Source organism: Aotus nancymaae, unplaced genomic scaffold (assembly GCF_030222135.1).
Source record: "Aotus nancymaae isolate 86718 unplaced genomic scaffold, 86718_ANA_hifiasm-v0.15.2.pri h1tg000036l, whole genome shotgun sequence".
In the NCBI taxonomy this organism is placed as follows: domain Eukaryota; kingdom Metazoa; phylum Chordata; class Mammalia; order Primates; family Aotidae; genus Aotus; species Aotus nancymaae.
Window position 1 is genome coordinate 39,612,605 of NW_026988450.1, and position 22,299 is coordinate 39,634,903.

Sequence of the window (22,299 nt, forward strand, 5' to 3'; positions counted from 1 at the left end):
TTAAAATATCAAAATTAAATTATTTTTAAGTACAAGTTTTCTTTTTTTATATAATAAAAGCCTTGTCACATACAATAGTTCTTTTATTTTAATCCTTGGGAGAATTCTTTCTCGAGAGAGAGCTCATTATTTCAGGAAAAGTATTTCCTATGTGATCTTTTCAATAAAATATCTTGAATGTTTTGTCACAGATCATATTTTCCTCTTTTCTTTGACTCTGGAAAACTCAGAGCTAAAATTCAGCCTAATTTTATCAACTATTAGACTAAATATTAGCATACTTATATTCATATGTATGACTTCAGGTTATTTTTTCTGCCCTACTTATTATTTTTCCTGATTTTTTTTCACATTTGATTTTCAAACCTATTGAACTTAATGCATCTTTGTAACTTATCTCAATTGCTTTGAGCCTTGCAAGCCAAGGCTAAAATAAAGTAGGAAACAAGTAAATGAATTAACCTAGTAATTGACAGTTTGAAGGGCAAATAACATGTTATGAAGAAATCATCTCTAAATACTGTATTTTAATCCAAAACATCTTTTCTTGCTAAAGGATTGAAGTTTTAAATCATAATTACTGTGCTAATATGATAATATGACTCACTTGCCTGCACTGAAAGTTAAGTAAGGAAGACCCAGCTTTAGAAGTTAGTCTCTGGAAGAGCCAACTTTACAAGCTGGTCTCTGGCTTGCACATTACTTTAGTAATTTTCTTTTGGGAGAAAAATAACTAAATGTATAAATTATTTTTTAAAATAATAAAAACCATGGCACATACATATCTATCTAAACTCTCAATTTAGATCATTCTCTAGAATTCATTGCCAGATGATTCTAAAAATTAAATATAAACCTTTATAACAATCATCTTTTTGATTGCTCTTTTTTCCTCATTCCCTTTTCTACCTTATTAGTACAGTCAATTCTCTCCCAAATTCTTTATGCTATTCTTGACCATCATCATCACTTTGCTGAAAAATAAAAGCCAAAATTGTAGCCTTGTGCTAAAGCCTTGTCCATTTGCTATCCATTTATCTACTATTAGGTTAGAAAATTTCATGAAGGCAGAGACTATGCTTCCTGTTCACTACTGTTTCCCAGCACCTAGCTTAGTGCCTGATACATATTCAGTATATATTATTGAATAAATAAAATAATTTTATTTGTAATATGGCTACAAGGATTATCCGTGGCAAGTATTTGGAATATAAAACATAACAGGAAAGAATTCAAGGTAGCTGTGGAAGGGAGATCTCTGGAAGTAGGTTGAAACAAATCTATATAGAAGATTTTAAAATTGTGTTACTTTCAAATATCTGTTCACATATGAAAAAGAAAATAACAAATATGCTTTATATATTTAATTTAGTTAATTCATTTAATATCTATTGGTAACTAGAGTGTGTTAGCTTATATTAAATCAATATGTATTTATTTTTATTTATTTATTTTAGAGACAGGGTTGCCCTCTATCACCCAGGCTGGAATGCAGTGGTATGAGCATAGTTCGCTGCAACCTCCAAACTCCTGACCTCAGATAATCCTCCCACCTCAACCTCCTGAGTAGCTAGGACTATAGATGCTAATTTTTAAATTTTTTTGTGTGGAGGTGGATTCTCTCTGTGTTTCCCAGGCTAGTCTCAAACTATAGGTGCTAATTTTTTTAATTGTTTTTTGTGGAGGTGGAGTCTCTTCTGTGTTGCCCAGGCTAGTCTCAAACTCCTGGCCTCAAGCAAGGTATCTGGCATGGGATACTGGAATATCAGGCGTGAGCCACCATGCCCAGCCTATAGTGATTTTTTAAAAAGAAACTTGCTACCTATCCCCACCAAGTATATTTTCTAATTTATATACTTAGTTACTGATTTAATCAATAAAATATAAATGTAAGAAAGAAGACTTACCTCTTCCTACTAGATCGGAAAAATCCTAGTAATTCTGGCTAAATATAGTAAATTGAATAAATGCATGCATTTCTATTTTTTCCAAACCTGACTAAAATAATAGTAAATGAATTTTGAAATGTATAATACCATAAGGATAAAAAAAGAGAGAATAGAACTTCAAATTTTTGGACAATGGAAAGCAGATGGACTTGTTGAAACTTGACTACCTATAGAGAGATAATCCAATGATGGCAGACTGCTTCACACTGAAAGACCCAGAATAGGTGAGCTACTGCTGACCTATACTTTTAAAGGTGGAGGTTGGGGTAAGGATAAAGCAGGAGTATTACACTCCCAAGTTCACTGCAAAATTATTCATAAAAACCAAGATATGGAAACAACCCTAATCTCCATCAACAGATGAATGGATAAAGAAATTGTGGTATATGCATACAATTAAATATTATTCAGCCTTAAAAAGAAGGGAATTTTGGCCAGATGTGGTGGCTCATGCCTGTAATCCCAGCACTTTTGGGATGCCAAGGCGAGTGGATCACCTGAGGTCAGGAGTTTGAGACCAGCCTGGCCAACATGTTGAAACCTTGTCTCTACTAAAAAATACAAAAACTAGTTGGGTGTGGTGGCAGGCACCTGTAATCCCAGCTACTCGGGAGGCTGAGGCAGGAGAATCACTTGAACCTGGGAGGCAGAGGTTGCAGTGAGCCGAGATTTTGCCATTGCACACCAGCCTGGGTGACAGAGCAAGAGTCCATCTCAAAAAGAAAAAAAAAAAGGAATTTTGCCATTTGTAACAACATGTACTAATGTACGAACCTGGAAGATACTATGCTAAGTGAAATAAGCCTGACACAAGAAGACAAACACTGCATGATCATGACTATATGTGGAATGTAAAATTGTTTAATTCATAGAAGCAAGGAGTAGAATGGTGGTTGCCAGGCATTGAGGTGGGTGAGGAATGGGGAGATTTTAGTCAAAGAGCACAAAGTCTCAGTTAGGCAGGATGAATAATCTAATGTACAGTATAGTGACTATAATTAACAACATTGTTTTGTATACTTGAAATTTACTAAGAAGGTAGATATTTAGTGTTCTTACCACAAAGACACACACACACACACACACACACACACACACAGAGTAACTATATGAGGTAATCAAAATGTTAATTAACTTGATTGTGGTAATCATTTCATGATATATACATATATCAAAACATTAGGTGGTATACCTCAAATATACAATTTCTGCTTGTCAAATATACCCTAATAAAGCTGGGAGAAAAACAGAAGTATTGATTGCAAATTCTCACAAACCCAGAAAACCACCCTTCCCCAATATATTAAGAGAAGAATAATTTATTCTGTAGAGAAATTGTACTACAGAGCTTGTGGACCAGGAATACTAGGCAGAGAAGAAAGCAAGAATAAAAAGTTACTCTAAAAACAAAGGAATTAAATTAAAGTCTATTGTCTGAAAGTGGGTAAGAGCTTCACCGCTATTACCTCTCTTATCTCCTAGAAGATTGTCTCTCAGACATATCTCCTACAAGAGATTACAGGATTTTTCCCCAGAGAAATCTGCCCTAAAAAAAAAAAGACCAATTGATACTATGGCTGACAGCTTTACAAAAAAAGAAGAGGAGGAGGAGGAAGAGGACAAGGAGGCATGGAGAGGATGAGGAGGAGAAAGTTTTCATCTATCCCCTGCCTGCATGCAAAGAGACTTCAATCAGTGACTTGCTCTCAAATATAGATAAACCTCTGCATAAAACTTCTATCAAAAGAAAAAAAACAATAGAAAAAGTAGTAAAAAAAAAAAAAAAAAAACAGATAAAGCATGAAGAACAGTATCTCAGAAAAAATATAATTAATAGCCTCAGAAAGATGTCATGAAAAAGGAATGCTATAAAAAAAATCAGAGAACAAAGGCTCTGGGAAATTAAAAATTAAGTTAGATCATCTGAAATTAAAATTGTAAATTAAGATTAGGAGATATAATGAAGAAGCTTCCCAGTAAGTAATATAAGAAACCAAAATTAAAAGCAAAAAAATGTAATGGACAATAAGAGGGCCCACTGAATATCCAAATGATCGAGTTCAAAAAGACCCTGACTAAGACACATTCTCATGAAATTTCAGAACACTGAAGAAAATGAAAGAGGAGAGAGAAAAAGAAGAAAAAATATGTCATATCAAAAGGATCAGGTATCAGAAGAGTAGTTGATCTTCTCATCAACAATGGAACAAATACTTTAAATTTCTGGCAACCTAGAACTGTACACGTAGACAAATTACAAAGTGAATGTAAGATGAGATTAAAAACTGCTTAAGAGAAAAGGAGCTCAAATATAATATTTCCCTGCATGTTTTCTCAGAAAGCAAAGAGTAGATGTGCTCCACCAAAATGAAGGAATAAACTGAGAACTGTGAGGATAGCATGGGATCTAATACAGAAAAGAGATAAAAGGAATTTTCATGATGATGGTGAAAGGAAGGATGACAATTGTGTAGCAAGAAGACTAAATAATAGATTTCTTGTTGCATTTAATTATAATGATAGGCATTTTATAGTTCTATTTAAGAATATGAGAAGAATGAATGATTTATACATAGAAAATTAAATCCAAAGGAGGGGGCAATTGTTTATAAATCCAAGAAAATGTTAAAAGCCATACCATACAGAAGAAAAATGTACCATATTGCTTGGTTCAGCTGTGAACGGAATTTACCTTACCATAAAAATTGTAAACATTAAGTATTAAACAAAATGTTGCAATTCGCCTGTGAGTATGAAAGCAAGGAAAGGAAAATGAGTGGGCAGGCGGTAAGAATGCTAAGTTTTCATCTTGCAGTTTACAAGTTAGTGGGTAATGCCTAAAATTGCTTAATCAAATAGAAAAAGAATAAGCAAGCAATTTAAACAGATAGAAGTCTGACCAACATTGCATAACCCCATCTCTACTAAAAATACAAAAATTAGCCAGGTGTGGCAGCCTGCATCTATAGTCCCAGCTACTCCTCGGGAGGCTGTGGCAGAAGAATCTCTTCAACCCAAGAGGTAGAGGTTGCAGTAAACTGAGATCGCACCACTGTACTCCAGCTTGGGCAACAGAGCAGGACTTCATCTCAATAAATAAATAAATAATAGATGTGACTATCAGTAAAGCAGCTGAATTGAAAGCATTTTGGGAACAGTAACGAGGTTAGCTAGATGAGAAGATTGCAGTCCCATTTGACATTTAGAATTAAGTACATAAAGTTCTTTAATAAAAGTAAAATTACAAATTAAAAAAAAGCAAATAACCTACATTTCCTTAAGCTCATTCTTGTCTTAGTGACAGCAGGTTTTGTTTATAGACTCCCATGTGTATACTCTGCAAAGTATTTTTCATATTCAAGTTCTAAAGAAAATCTTTTGTCTCCTATGTGGGCTGAACAATTAAAGAAAACCTGTCCTGGAGATCAATACCATCCTGGCCAACACGGTGAAACCCCATCTCTACTAAAAATTGAAAAATTAGCTGGGCATGGTGGCGCATGCCTGTAGTCCAGCTACTCAGGAGGCTGAGGCAGGAGAATTGCTAGAACCAGGGAGATGGAGGTTGCAGTGACCCGTCTCTGCACTCCAGCCTGGGCAACAGAGGGAGACTCCATCTCAGAAAAAAAAAAAAAGAAAGAAAAGAAAACCTGTCCTTATTCTTCCTGACAGGATAAGTGATTATGAATTTAACTTGAAAAAAAATCAAACTAAGTTTAAGTTAGAAGTAGTAAAACAAAAACTTTTATAACTTTTTCTCGTATTGAATTACTTATACTTTCTTATTCTTTATCTAATGGTTTTATCTAATTATGGGTAACAGTGTTAATTCCCTTTGGTCCAAGAATAATTTTCAAACGTCAAAAAATTTTTGATAAATTATTATTCAAATTTTTCTTGAATCTAGAAGCCATGAAGCAGATCTACTGCATGAGATTGTACACTTTGACCTCTGCTGAGCAAGTGAGAGCAGGGCTAAGATCGAGCTGCTCACCAAGCCAAGGTACTCAAGGAACTAAGCCTGGGCACAATTTCTCATTGGCCTACATAGAGAGGATCCTTTTTGCAACTGGACCAATCAGAGGATGTACCTTTTATCTAAATCACAAAAGATGCTGTATATCCTAGCTGCACATCTGATTGTCTTCCTAAATAAGGCTCTACTTTAATATTGCGATCAATTTGCATTTGGACAAAGCCCTAAGATTATATGAGCAGTAATCTGAAAGATCATGACCTACGTTTACAGATTAATGACAAATGTCCAATGACTTACCAGGAATGTGTTACCACAGTGGCCACACACGACCCTTGTGCCTTCTGGTTGGATTGGCAATGCAGGTTGGGCTGGTTGTTCTTCAGAAATAAGCATTACTGGGCCAAGGTTAATTATGCGTCTACTGTGAAAAGAGAAAGGAAACAACTTCACTATCCCACAAATGGACTGAGAGCAAAACCTGCAACATATGGCCAGAAATATGAAATATATATTACTTGTTTTATAAATTAAGTGAATTAAATGCCAAGCTGGAGGCAAAACGACAGAGAGTAGCAATAGTCAGTTTTTCAAAAGCAAAATATGAGTCTTTCTGTACTTGAGATAGAAACAATATATTATAACATTGGTCCTAATCAGTGGGAACCATTTAACTGCCATTTTTAATTTTTTTAAGTTCAGATGAGAAAACAATTCTTACCCTTCCCTATCTAGGAAGCCAACTTGACTTTAGTAGAAGACTATGTTAAAAATATTCTATGTAAACAAAAACATGTGTGCCATGAAGGCACCGAAGTGCTGGGTTACAACCAAATTTCTCTGAGCAGTGTGATATTCCTTGATGCCTATTTAATCAGAGATGAAAAGAAAGCAACAAGATTCTCCTTTCCTTTCTATTCTCTAGTCTATCATTGGCAAGGTCTTTACATGATTTATGTAGTGGTCAAAAAGCCAGGGAGGTCACAGAAAAAAAACACAAGGCCTTTATATACTTGTATCTGGGTACATCCATAATGGTACTGGGCATGGACAAATAATTCCAGAATTTATTGCACATATACATTCAGCAGAAATTAGTATAACCTACAGTGAGATACACAAAAACAACCAAAACACTTGCAGATCGGAGAAGATTGATTATATCAAAAATAAACTAACTGATTTTTTTTTCAGAGATGGGCCAGGCATGGTGCCTCATGCCTGTAATCCCAGCACTTTGGGATCACTTGAACTCAAGAGTTCAAGAACAGCCCGGGCAACATGGTGAAACCCTTTCTCAAAACAATACAAAAATTAGCTGGGAGTGGTGGTGTGTGCTTGTAGTCCAAGCTACTCAGGAAGAGGCCATAGTAGGAGCTTTGCTTGAGTACAGAAGGCCACAGTGAGCCAACTCTCTGAGACTCTTTCCATTGAGACTCTGTCTCAAAAAAAAAAAAGAAAAAAAAGAGAGATAGATGGGGTCTCATTCTGTTGCCCAGGCTGGAGTGCAGAGTCATGATCATAGCTCATTGCAGGCTTTAATCCCTAAGCCCATATCATACTCCTGCCTCAGTTTCCCAAGTAACTGGGAATATAGGTACATGCTGTCACACCTGGCTAATTTTTTGTAGTGACGGGGTCTCACTGTGTTGCTCACGTTGGTCTTAAACTACCAGCTTCAAGCAGTCCTCCCAAACTGCTGAGAATACAGGTGTGAGCCACTGGCTTGGCCTCATTATTTTTCTTTTTCTTTTTTTTTTTGAGACGGAGTTTCGCTCTTGTTACCCAGGCTGGAGTGCAATGGCATGATCTCGGCTCACCGCAACCTCCGCCTCCTGGATTCAGGCAATTCTTCTGTCTCAGCCTCCTGAGAAGCTGGGATTACAGGCACGCGCCACCATGCCCAGCTAATTTTTTGAATTTTTTTTTTTTTAGTAGAGACGGGGTTTCATCATGTTGATCAGGATGGTCTCGATCTCTTGACTTTGTGATCCACCCGCCTCGGCCTCCCAAAGTGCTGGGATTACAGGCGTGAGCCACCGCGCCCAGCCCCCGGCCTCATTATTTTTCAATAAGTTCAATGAGCCATTGATTTATTACAGTGCACTAAATACTTACATAACACAAAGAAAACATTCATTGTTCATTTAAGAATTTTATATCCTACAAATATCTATGACTAAGTTCAAACTAAGCTTTTCATTCCTTTAACAACAACAACAACAAAATCTAGATTATGAATGACTTTGAAAACAAAGACTCTTTCTAGAACAAAGCCTGGCATATAAAGAACCTTTAGTATATACTTGTTGAATGAACTAATTAATTAATTAATCTTTATTTCTTACCAGTTGGGTCTTGGGCATCCTATTCGTCGAGATGTGTCCTTACAGATGAGAAGACAATTACAAGGGCATCTAACATATTTCTTCCCTGTTGGAGGGTTTTTGATTGGCTGGATAAGGGAAGAAAACGTAAACACAGCAATTAACCAAAGTACAGATTGTCAAAGTTTGTGTTTAAAAAGGAATTAATTCCATTAAAACTAATGAAATATATTGCTTTCATGACTTAAGATTTTATTTTATGATTTTTCCATAAAACATATAAAGTCAAGTACTCATGTTTTGCAGTTCTTCAAGACACACTAATCACTGGCTGACTTTTTAAAAAACCTTTCTAAAGAGAAAAAAGTTAAAATGCCAAAGATAAAATTAATATTTAGTTGCAGATTTTCAGAGATCAAAATTTAATATATAAAGCCTAACTACGAAAGAAATGTATTTCAGCTAAACCAGTATATGTTTTACTATTTTATTACTTAAAACTATAAAAATATTGCTGAAAATGTAATTGCTCCCCAAAGCTCAATTTAAGAAAAAAAAAGGAAAGGTGTTCTTCAATCTTTTAAACATTCCTAAATTACTATCAACTAAATTAAATAAAATGTGAAACCATTTGTAAACACTTGGCACAGATGCTAATAACAAATTCATAATCACCAAAGCCCAGAAAAACAATAGTGACATCTTACAGACATAAAATAACTTTAAATAATTTTCCACATAAATAGGACAAAGTTTACAACTGTAACAAAGTTTAGTATACAGTATTTTCATTTTAGTGAAAACCACAATGGATGTAGTTGTGATGTGGATAGATATTGAAGTCATATATACATAACTGCCAAGCTCAGTCTAGTTTTTGAGAGTAAAAAGCCAAAAGGTATTATATTTAAATTCACCATGAAATTTTCTTAATGGGGTTAGCTTTAAACACAGGCAGGTATCCTATGATGAAAGAGAGACATAAGAAAAAACAGAAAAAAAGAGCACCATATTTGTATCCAGCCCATATATACTTTTAAGTAACATTATTGAAGTACTTCCTTTAGAAATAAAATGTCAAATAACAATTTATGTTTTTATTAATGGAAATCTCCACTTACTGTAGCTTCATTGCAAACTGTGCACTTAACCACATGCTGGTGAAGCTTGCCATCCAAATTGATTAGTGATTGGCACACACGGCAGTTTATTACTGGAATACCACTGGCATCTGGACTGGCAATGGCTGTATATGGAGGTGGGAGTTCCGCTGAAAAGATGTTAGTCACTGAATCAGAGTCTCAGAGAAATTGCTATGGCTGGTTTGAGTATAGAAGCAATAAAATAAAGAAGAAACAATCAAGATTTTCCCATGTTCTTTTATTTATTTTTCAAAGCTAACCAACTTATCCTACTTTTAGAGCATAAACGTCCATGAGACTCTTATCAAGTAAAATAATTCTTAACTGATAAAGTCTAAATCATGTTTGCCTACATCTATCCCAATAACCCAGTTTCCTTTTACTAACCTATACTCAAAATATCACTTCATTTCTATTAGTAAATTCATACAGCCTCTACTAGCAGAGTGGTGATTTATGCCTACAATAAAAATCTTACACTAGTGATCTGACTACCAGGAAATAAAAATGATGGATGAAAGCAAGGTTTTAAAATTGCTTATCTATACATACAAATTATGTAGCTGTCATGCTCTGTCTTTATACTGGAACCAGTATAATGACTGCTGGCTATGACAGTAATAAAACCAGGATTTTGGAGGAAGTCAAGAAAAAACAAAAATGAACCTAAGAAAACTAAACTTCTCAGCATGGAACAAAAATGGGAACCATGTTAATTTCAGACACAAAACAAAAATAAAGTGAATTTAACAATTTTTAGTTTCAAATTTTACCTATCATTAAAAATGTAAGAAATGCACTGAAGTGTTTATGATTTAAAAAATGCAGTATGTGGGATTAAAAACTTCAAAAACCATAACAACAACAACCACCACAAAACGTATGGGGAAGCAGATGAAACAAGAGTAGCAAAACATTGATAACTGATTAATATAATGACATGGAAGGTCATCTTTTCATACTACTTCTGTATATGTTTTAAGATTCTCATAATATGATGACACACACACACAATGTTTTTTCAAGAGTCCTAATGTTGACTCAGTGAGTGACTAAAGACTAGAGGCCCAGTTTCAAAATCAAGTATCTACCAGAGTGTGTATTTGTTACAAAAGTCTGAGAAAAGAAATCCTGATATACTACTCTGGTATGGGATTTCTGAAGGAGACTGCCCAACCCCTTCCTGTAACTATTTCAACTGTAGGAATAGAAGACTTTTTCAAGGTAAAGTTTTGTCTTGGGACATTTAGAAATGGCCACACTCTAACACACGATTGAAGCACAAAAGAGAACTGATGTCTCAAGAGGCTTCTATAACACTGTAAAATATAATCACAATATCTAATCATAATAAGAACTACTTTTGAAATAGAGGTTTTTTTTTATCCACTGTATTAGATTCTAAACTTTGTGACATTTTAAAAAGAATTAGAGCATAAAACATTTTGGTATGTTTAAAATACACATATTTCCACCTGATCCTTGGGTTATGATATAGAATTTTTTTCAGACTGCTAAGGATTAGCAACAAGTGGTATTCATTCAAATGATTCATAAGCCAAATTTCTGCAGCAGCCAAGGTTCTGAAAGAGGCCACTTTGAAATTATGATATGCTCACATTTCTGGGAGGCTTATAACAGAACACTGCCAAACAATGAAATTGAAAAGAAGCTGTACATGTCTTAAATTATAAAAATAGCTTTAAATCCTTGAAAAGAATTTGAGCTTGATCCAGAGTGACCTGTAATGTATTAATCAAGAAGATAAAAACAGGCTAAAGGAACAATGAGTCAACAGTATACTTAAGGCCTTACAATTTTCAGATTACTTTGTCAGATCTCAATAAAGAAGGCATTATTCTGAGGGAAAGAATATGTACCTCACTAGAAATTCAAGACACACTGCTTGGTATATAATAATGAATATTGTTTTAATAATTATTTGCAGTAACATTATGAATAAAAGTGCTTCCTCTCTGGCCTTTTCCTTGAGTTGTACAGAAAAATTATGTAGTTCTCTAATAATCCCAGGTCTCTATCTTACACAGAATGATAGAAAGGAAACTTAAACACAAGACAATTTTATAAAGAAAACAAGGGCATTGGGGGTGAGAGAAGGAAGTGACACATTGCTACGCTACATAAAAGGATGCTCCTAAGCTTTGCTCAAAGCTTTGCTACACTCCTAAGCTTTGCTCAAAGAAATTTCCGAAGAAAATTTCAGAGGGTTATCTTAGCAATCATTAAAAGTGCATTAGAGCCAGTAAAATCCTGTGATTTTTTCTTCTAAGTTTGTACTGCATAATTTTTACTCTGCCAAAAAAAGAAAAGCCTTCAATGACAAAAATATGCTCAAATCTACTCTTTTGGAGAGTTGGGAAGTGGAGGGACATGGAGAGAACAACCAGAGAGATTATAAATCTAATATGAGAGAGACTATAAGCTCCACAAGGCCAGGTGCACATCTGGCTTGTCTATAGCCATTTCACCAGCGCTTGTCATAATGCCTGGTCTATCATGATGCTTACTAAATATGTATTGAATGGTTGAATAAATTAATAAATCAGGGAATCACTAAAATTTATTAGACATATCTATTTCTCTTGGAAAAATAAAAGTATTACATTGGTGCAAAAGTAACTGAGGTTTTTGCTTTCAAATGGCAAAAACCACAATTACTTTTCCACCAACCTAGTATATTAACCCTACTCTCCTTGCAGAGGAGCTAAGGTCCTAGCAAGAGCGTGCAGCTTGATGGAAAACAAGGCTTTCTTTTTTATAGAAGACTACCCTTTCCAAATAATGCACTGAGAGAGGTGAAGTAGTCAGGAGACACTGGCCTGGCCCACCAGATAATGGAACCAATCCAAGAGATCAATAGAATGACTGATGTTGCAACCTAATTGCTACAATAAACAGTGCTTCCCAGCCTTTCATTTCAATGTTCTATCCATTACCTCAGCCTTAAACTGATTTAGACAGAGATATTTCTTGTACTTTTGGCCTCTCCCTATCACTCAGATTTTACCCCAAGGAAACATTTACTTGTAGCTCCATCTCCTCTTATAAAGGACTTATGATTCTGGAGATTCCACAATTAGTAAACCTACAATAATTAGATTAAGGTTATTAATTTAAATGATCAATAATTAGATTATTATAGATTAAACCTATAATAATTAAATTAACTTAGATTTATTCATTTTGTCTCTTTTTATTTTGGCATAATCATAGCTCACTACAGCCTTGAACTCCTAGGCTTAAGTGATCTTCCCACCTCAGCTTCCTCAGTATGCCTATATTTTCACTTTAAAACCACAGATCACCACTATCATACCTATTTTAAATTTCTGTACTACATTAAAAAGTTCACTGTAATCTTAGAACTTGGGATCATTAGATATTAAAAGTCACAAAAATTTCTCATTTTGGAAGAGTCTTGTTATCTAAACACTGGTTATTTTTCTCTATGGGGTTTGCCTAAATTAAAAAGCTTTTTTCCTCCATGTGAGCAGTATTTGTTAGTCCAGTAGTCCTTAATCCTAAAAAACTCCCTCAAAGTTCCAGAATAGAACAATGTTAGAAATTCAAACAATATTTGGAATTACAAAGTCTAATTTATATATTTTACAAAGGAGAAAACAAACCCAGAGATTCTGACTTTTTAAGAGTTATACAGAACTTCAGCAAAGCCAAGAGCTGACTCCTGTCCTGGAGGTCTCTCCACAATTTAACAGCTGTCTCCCTAATTAAATAATGACTTAATATAGGGAAAAGATTTAAGGACCAATGGGGGATTTTTTTTAGGAACAAGCAAACATCTGATAATACAGATTTCTGGAGAATGAGATCTTGGTTAAAGAGAATTAAGAGGAAGAGGAGAAGGAAGAATCAGGGTGGTGGGAAATTAGAGTATATATTTTTAAAAAGAATCATAGTAAAAATTTCATAGAAAAATGGACTCATAAAAGGGAGACAATGATAGCTTATGGATCATAAGGTATACATAATGATCTTTCTAAAACATTCAAAAGGAACCATTATATTCTGTAAACCCACAAGTGATCAGATTACATTTTCCTATCACAAACATTTACCTAATTTATCTATTTTATGCCAAACAGCCCCTCTGTCTTGCTAATTCATCCTGGTGTATTAATCCAAATTTCATTTTTTTTCTCAGATACATCCTCCAATATTTTAGATTGAAATTGTTTTGTTGGATTGCTCTGACCTTTAATACCTCAGTTGTTCCTTTATATGTCTCCTCAATGGCAATATTTGCCAGTTTAATTCACTTACTATATTAGTAGCCTCTATATCCAGCCCTTCAGGCTCTTGACAAACATGCTATATCAAAATTGAAAATGACATCAGCTTAAAATGCAAGCTATTTTACAATTATAAGAGAAGCAAGAAAAGTATAAAAGGTCAGCCTTTGAGGAAAGCCTGGCTTTTTTCTCCTCTAATTTTCATTGCAAAGATTCATTTTCCCTAGGATCTTTGTGCAGAATGTAGGTTAGGGACAGACTGAGCTTGGCCACTATGGGTTAGCTGTCAAACCTCTCCAATCCAGTTCAATACAGAACAAAGGAAGACCACTTTCTGCTCCTCCCCATCTTTGAAACCTAAGAAAACTGTTTTAGGAGACTCAAGTTCTCCCAGAACAATGACATTCTTGGAAAAATTCATCTGGCTGGAGACAGGTTGAAAAGGAAATGTGCTAGTTATCAGGTTACTGACTCTCAGTTCCAAATCCACCGTTGCTCTCTTTTGTGATGCTGGAGCTGGAACTCTGCAAACCACATTTTGGTTTTTGTCAGCTGGCTCCAGGTCATGCTCTTAATAGGAGGTGATATTGGGAGGCTCCAAGGGCGGAGGAGGAATAAAGGACTTATTCCTTCTATTTGTTACCTGTTTGTTCCAAATATGCTTGCTGTTTCTCTGAATATTACCCTAGGAGTACTACTTCACCCTGGAAGCAACAGTTCTTTCCCCTAAGAACACTGAAGCCAGTTTACAGTTTGCAACATTTGCCAGAACCAGCTTCCTTATGTAGAACCTCACACCAAACAGCCAGTGCTCCTTCCCAAGGTAAACGATGTCTTTCTCCAGAGTTCACAAACACCAGCACAAGCTGGCCACTAGCTTCTTCAGAAATCATGTTTCAGTTCTGCAGGACCCCTTGTCTAAGTTACTAAGTTTTAATAATTTCAATCTCTTCCCTTTGTTCCCTCAGCCCTAGTAGTGGCAGTTGCTTCTTGTTATCTCTTTGATACCTTAGAGTAATATGTTTACCTTACAGTTACCTAATTAATAACTTTATACTTGGTTAATGATTCTTTATATTAAATTCTATTGTATGGTTTCTATCTTCTGACCAGTCCTGACTGATATATAAATTCATATCAGAAGTGATCTTAGGAAACAATTCCTCAAAGATGGAATTGGAAAAGTAGCTTGGTGAACTTAAGCTTAATTGCTATGCCAAACTCCTCACCAATGGGAAATGGGATGGTAGTAAACTATGGCACATGGGTGCCATCCTGATGAATCAGATTGTGATATCTGTGGTTGATTGTGATATCTGTGGCTCCTTCACTTGAGCATTATGGTAGTAACAATTATTATATAGACTATGATGTGGATGGATCCTTATGAATGCACTGAGCCTCTACAGACAATGAGAAGCTCAGGTCTTTAAATTCTCAGGTCAAGTCACGGTTAGAGAACTAGAGAATGTCTGTTTCAGCCTTAAAAGTATCATTTGTAAGAAACAAAGAGAATTTATTGTTGGAAATCAAACAGAAACATTGATTGTGCAAATTGCAAAATTATAACATCAAGTAATTCCACAGCCTTACCATGTAAATCCATAGCCTTACCAAGTTTCTCATTGAAAGCTGGGGCATTGATTGCAAAGAAGTACAACTCTAAAACTTGGAATAGGACGATCTGATTGTATCGAAACAGAGCTGAAAATCTTAAACTCTTGAGTCACTCTGAGCCTCCATTGCAAGTGGAAAATATATTTCCCTCTTGTGCCTAAGGCTTCCCTTTCTGGAAAACTCTGTAATGACCTTGCCTGAGACAGTTGCCTTACTGTCTAACTGTTCTTCTTAAAATCTACCCTCAAATCCCTTTCTGTCTCAAGATCCATAACTAAAGTCAAATCGCAACATGTTTCAGAAGAGCAAATGCAAAATCTGATTCAGTAAGAGGCAGCTTCTACATAAAATAATTGCAACATTTTCATAATATGTATTTTCAGAAACCTGGAGAATACTTGTGAAGTGGATCCTAAGGGTGATAAACCAAAGATAATAAAACACAAAAATGAATTTAGTGAGATTTTCTGAATTCACTGCTTGTTTTAAAGCTAGAAGTAGCTTTAATTATTTACTTACTGGTTGATGAGACTTAGTCTTACATTTAATGAGGCTGAGATGCTAGAATATCCCTGGCATGATGCAGAAAATGCAATCAAAGGCATAGGGAGTTAGGAATGTTGAAATGGATTTATCATATGAAACCTGCATACTTATACCTCACTACATCCCCTTAGAAGGCCCAGAGCATACTCCCTTCACTAAGGCATCAATAAATACATTATTTAGAGGAGCACATACATCCTGCTGTGGTTTCTCTCCACTGCAGACCAGACATTACAGTATGAGATGACTCCATTGAGATGTACTGCCTGATTTCAATGGGGATCATGAAATCCTGGAGTAACAGGCTAAATGGCAGCAATTAAACACCTAATACAGGTGGGTGCATTTATTGCAAAAAGAAGTAGTGGATATTAGAATATTTTGAGGACTTTTGGCAGTGGCTAATTGAAATTAGCCTAGGATTGAAATGGATGGGGTTATCTGCAAAAGTGTTGCTTGGTTGTATATGTTAGAAAAAACTCTAGGTATTATAACCAGCAACCCAACTTTGGTAGCCACAAGAAAGAGTCACAATCTTTCAATCAGTTTCTAACAAAAGTAGGTTCAGCATGTACTGTAAATCTTCCTTTAGACTTTCTGCAAAGAGACCTGAGGCTATTTGCAAAACTGTTTACTGGAGAAAAGAAAATACTCAGATGGTTCGGCAATTACTAGAAACTGGTGGTTCAACAGTGCTAATTCCAGAGGGACTCAAAGTGGCTATTAGGTGATAGATGACATCTTAGCCCAGATCCAACTCACAGTGGTCACAGTAGATATGGGATCCAGTCTGAAGTTATTTTATGAATTCTGAATATACAACTGGAACAAACATTCTTGGCAACCAGTAAAATTGTACCTCCACCTTGAATCTGGGTAGTTTGTAACTGCTTTGACCAATAGACCATGGCAGAAATGACATTATACTTGACTTTTGAAGCTGGGTCATAAAAGACCATATGGCTTCCACTTAGGTCATTTTGTATTCAGGTATGTCTGATAGTTTTAATAATGACCTACGTCCTCATTAAGGGATGGTAGCTAATCCAAATATGACTTTTGCTAAGCCTGGCAAAGAATTTTATACAGAGAACTAGAACATGACTACCAAATTATATAAATTTGGAAAATGCTTTTTTTATAAAATTTTAAAATAATTTAACATTAGTTTATAAAATCCATACAGCTAATAGAAATCAGTGTTTATTTGGGATATGTCCAACAGTCTAAAATGTGTCTGAAAAATCTCACTTTAAGTCTCCTCGCTATCATTTTTATATATACTTTTTCCTCTGGATAGTCAATCTTAGCACTTAATCTCTCAAACAATAAAATGTCATATTTTAACATGCTTTCTTCCAAATTCTCCCTCAGTAGAAATCACATGTTCAAATGTCAAAAAATTAAGGGGCTTTCTTGTATACTGTTTTAAAATCCGTATTATAGATTGACTAAGCCTAAATATCTCAACAAAATATGAGAGGAAGAAAAATTTTGCCATTGCCTTTAGAAGTAAATGCTTAGAATAAAATGCCCTAATCAGTCATGCAGCATATGCAAATACATTCTACAGAGAAATAAAACAGTGCATGCTAGTTGGGCTTCTGATTTTTAAAAGAGTCATGTAACATCCTTAATCTTCAATGTACTATCTTTCCCATTTCTAAAAGCATACTGGAAGGAATAGTTATTTAGATGAAAGAGGGACACTGGAAGTAAAAGAGAGAGGTAAGAAAGAATAACAAGCATGTTTACTTTAAAGTTATAGATAGATTTTCCTAAGTGTGTCCAGCTTCCTAAGAACAACTGTGTCCTAAAATATAAAAGCAAAAGGAAACATAATGAACCACTCCTTTGATAAACGTAGGAAACTGAGGTCCTGAGATGTAAAGTAACAATTCCAAAGCCCAACAGGTAGTAACTGGCAGAGATAAGAAGCCTCAGGTCTCCCAAGCCAAACAATACCTGGTGGCGGATTTCTCTGAGACTTTATAGGGAGTTAGTTATACAATACTTGCACAATGCATCTGAAGTCCAGAAAAAGGACCCATGCTTTTTGCTTTTTTCACATTTGGTTGTTGTGGTTCTTGCAGAAGAAAAGAAACTCACTTTACAATCGCAACTGGAAAAGAAAAAATCTAGAAAAGTTCAAAAGCAACATAAACTCCTTTGCACACCTCACTACCACCAAATTTTTTTCTAAAATAGCATAGAAACCCTCATAAAAGGACAGAAAACAGCAGGAAGAATATATTCCTTTTCAGGAGTTACTAAAGGAATGCTGTTTCCAGTTTATTCAATACTTCTTACTCATTATAAAAATGAAGCACAGACCAGGTGTGGTCACACCTGTAATCTGAGCACTTTGGGAGGCTGAGGCGGGTGGATCACAAGGTCAGGAGATTGAGACCATCCTGGCTAACACGGTGAAACTCTGTCTCTACTAATAATACAAAAAATTAGCCTGGCGTGGTGGCATGTGCCTGTAGACCTAGCTACTCAGGAAGCTGAGGAGGAGAATCACTTGAATCCAGGAGGCAGAGGTTGCAGTGAGCCAACATCGCGCCACTGGACTCCATTCTGAGTGACAGGGGAGACTCCATCTCAAAAGAAAAAAAAAGCAGAATCATAGGCCGGGCACAGTGGCTCACACCTGTAATCCTAGCAATTTAGGAGGCCAAGGTGGGTGGATCATTTGCGGTCAGGAACTTGAAACCAGCCTGGCCAACATGGTGAAACCCCACCTCTACTGAAAATACAAAAATTAGTTGGGCATGGTTAGGGCGCCTGTAGTCCCAGCTACTCCAGAGGTTAAGGTAGGAGAGTCGCTTGAACCTGGGAGGTGGGAGTTACAGTGAACTGAGATAATGCCGCTTCATTCCAGCCTGGCCAACAGAGTGAGACTCCGTCTCAAAACAAACAAACAAAAACACAAAACACCTGAGCACAAAGGTGTATTCAGGGTTATCTGCTTTTCCCAAAATGGAAGTATTAAGGTTTCCATTTAGAAACCTTCCAGATAGTTTCTTATTGCCCTCAAAGATAGTTGCTTATTGCCCTCAAAGATAGTTTTGAACGTCCATCCTGCTTTCTTCTCCAATATCTATATCTACCTGGCTAACATTTGTATGCATTTGGCAAACCTTGCAAAATTTTAACAGAATGCTCTACCCTAAAAGTTTTACATTCTTTAAGAGTCTGCACAGTCCTTGGAAATAAACAGGAAGTTGAGAGCATCATCTCCCACCCCAGGAAAATGCTGTTGTACATTTAATAAATAAATGTTGAATGAAATTTGCTCTCTAACCCTAAGGTTTTCTCAGATTCCAAATTTGTACAACAAACTGCCTAATCCACATTTCTAATTGAATGACTAGGTGTTTCAAACTCAACATGTCTGAAACAGAATAGTGATTTCCACTGTCCTTCTCCCACCTCCCACACACATGGCCAACTCTTCTTCCTGTTTGCCTATCTCAGATATAATCTTTTACCTACTTAGTTGGGTCATCTTCGGAGATTTGTGATTCCTTTCTTTCCACTGACTCAGCCCATCAGTAAGTCCTGTTTAACATACATCCTGACACCAACCACACCTTCATGCTTCCATCACCTGTATCCTGGTTTAGACCACTATCATCTCTTGCCTCTTCTGCTCTAACAGCATCCTGATTAGTGTCATATCTTATTAGTCTGTTCTCCTCCACACAGCAACCAAGAGTGATTTTCTTAAAAAGTAAAGTGTTTTATATCTCTCCTTTGCTCCAACTTCTCCATGGCTTCTCATTATCTTTAGGACATAATCTCTTCTCCAGCACGTGGAATATAAATCTCTCCCAGGTTTCCCCCATCTACACCTCTCACCTCCTCCACCTCTTCTACTCTCCCCTAAGTCACCATGCTCTAACCTACTGTCCCTTGTTTTTGTTTATTTATTTATTTATTTTTGAGACAGTGTCTCAGTCTGTTGCACAGGCAGGAGTACAATGGCACAATCGCAGCTTACTGCAGCCTCAAACTACTGGGCTCAAGAGATCTTCCAGCATCAGGCTCATGAGTAGCTGGGACTACAGGCATGAGCCGCAGCACCCGGCCTCCTCCTTGTTTTTAAAATAGTAAGTGTTATACTTGCTGTTCCCGTTGCCTGGAGGACTTTCAGGAAATCTTCCAAAGGCTGATACAACTCATGTTTCAGGTCTCTGGGTGATTGCTATCTTTGAGTTGTCTTTGCTGGACAACCATCTCAAATATTTCCCATTCAAACAGTTACTTTCCACCCTGATAGGTTGCTTTATTTTCTTCACCCTCTGAAATTATAATGCTAACTGTATGTATCTCCCATAGGAATGTAAGCTCCAATACCTGGAATATTATAATAGGCATTCAAGTATTTCAAGGATGGCTGAATGAATGAAACATTTCTTGATTAATATTTTAAAGATGCTCAGTATAGACCGAAGGAAATGTGGGCATTATAGAACAGAATAAAAGAATCCTGGAGATTGATGCCTACAGAATAATGAAAAAAGACTGTAACAGCAAATGAGCTCACCAGCACACTGGAAAGCTAGAAGCAGATTTATTTCACCAATGTGTGGGCTCTGTTTTTCCTTGATGAGGATATTGCCTCAGTGAAGCAAATTTTGGTTCAAGAACCATTTTGAAAAAAAATTCCCTTAAATGGAGCATTAGCATAGCACAACAGGCTTCTCATATTGTGCAAGACCCTGCTTGCTCAGTATCACAGCAGGTGAACACTCTACTGGGGCTTGGGAGAGCTTCAGGAAGCTGCTCTCAAACATCTACATCTTTTTTCCTCATTGTGACAACTTGGCTTCCAGTGGGTATCCGAATCCTTGGAAAATAAAGTGATAATTTAACCTAAACTTAAAGTGAGTTGTGCATGTCCTGAGGCTCCCTGGATCTGTGTCATCTCTTCCTTCCAAACCACAGACAACCTTACACTCTGCAAGTATGCAGGGAGACTCAGAAATTTAAAAGACTGCCAAAATATATTCAATCTATCTAGCTCAGTAAAAGTCTAGTCTAGTGTAGAACATAGTGAAAAATGAACTAAGACTTTATCTAACTATAAACTAAGACACTATCTCTAACCTTAGATTTCTCCAGGTATAGGACAGAGAGTCACTAAAAATAAACCTTATTTACTGTAGGATTTCTAAGAAAGCACGAGAGTACATATTAAATAACATGTCTCAAAACCAGGAGTCAATTTATTTTATTTTTCTACTCACTGAAAACATTTCCTTGAACAGTTTCAAGTTTATATGTTTTTTTTAAAAGGCGAAAAGGATATGGTAATGTTTTCTAAAAAACAATTATGATAACTGTGCTTCATAGAGAACCTAAATGAGTTTCAGAGTAAAGGAATATTAACCTTTTTATTGATGTTAAGCTGCTTTGAGGTCAGTTTGCAAGTAAAATAGAGTTATATTGGAATATTACATTAGATGGAAATAGATAATTGTTCAATTCTTTAAAAAGAACTTGAATATAAACAAATATAAACAACTGTCACTAAAGTCTCTAATGATCTCCATGACAGTAACTTCAAAAGACATTTTTGGTCCTTATCATCTTTGGTCTTTCTTAAACTTTTGCATGATGACTCCTTTCCTGATGTATTTTCTTGTTCTTGATTCTGTGATATTATCTTCTCCTGATTTTTGCCCCACCTTGCTGGCAGCTACATTCACCTGCCTCTCCCTAGTCATTAAACATGAGAGTTTTTCAAAGCTTTGTCAAGGCTCTCTCATTTCCTTAGATTACTCTTTCTGCCTAGGTTATCTCATATGGAGCTTCTCGAACTTCTTCATACTGTCGTACACAAAGAACATGACAATATGTGTACGACTTCTTAGAACTGGAGGTCTCTGGGTCTCTGGGCCTGGTGTGGTGGCTCACGCCTGTAATCCTAACACTTTGGGAGGCTAAAGCAGGCAAATTGCTTACGCCCAGGAGTCTGACACCAGCCTGGGCAACTTGGTGAAACCCCATCTCTATAAAAAATACAAAAAAATTAGACAAGTGTGGTGGCTACTCAGGAGGCTGAGGTGGGAGGATCATTTGAGCCTGAGAGGTTGAGGCTGCAAAGAGCTATGATTACACCACTGCACTCCAGCCTAGGCAACAGAGTGAGAAAAAAAAAAAAAAGAACTGGAGTGGCCTAAAGGTTTTAATCACTGCCTTAGCACATGTCTGTTTCATCACAGCACATCCTATGGCACACTGGTAGGGCCCTGGGTAGTTCTGAATCAACATCCATGTATTTAGCTATCACCAATATGCAAATGACAGACAATTATATATATTCAGCCCAGGCCTTGTTTCTTAGTCCTAAGAAATAAAGGCTAAGAAGAAATGTGACAATTGGATCTACAGGTCCCCATTTGGTCCCAATGGGACTTGTAGATCCAGTTGTCACATCTCTTCTTAGAGATGTTGGGACCA

General features: G+C 36.2%; 1 protein-coding gene across 3 annotated transcripts in view; it reads right to left on the reverse strand.

Moving 5' to 3' along the window:
• Positions 1 to 22,299, reverse strand: part of PIP4P2 (phosphatidylinositol-4,5-bisphosphate 4-phosphatase 2) — a 93,049-nt gene that overhangs the window by 34,784 nt on the left and 35,966 nt on the right. For all 3 annotated transcript variants that reach the window (XM_012465100.2, XM_012465101.2, XM_012465099.3), the window contains 3 exons: positions 9,374 to 9,522; positions 8,274 to 8,380; positions 6,226 to 6,349 (listed from right to left, as the gene is read on the reverse strand). In XM_012465100.2, the coding sequence (XP_012320523.1) occupies positions 6,226 to 6,349; positions 8,274 to 8,380; positions 9,374 to 9,522 (380 nt within the window). The remainder of the gene's footprint in view (positions 1 to 6,225; positions 6,350 to 8,273; positions 8,381 to 9,373; positions 9,523 to 22,299) is intronic.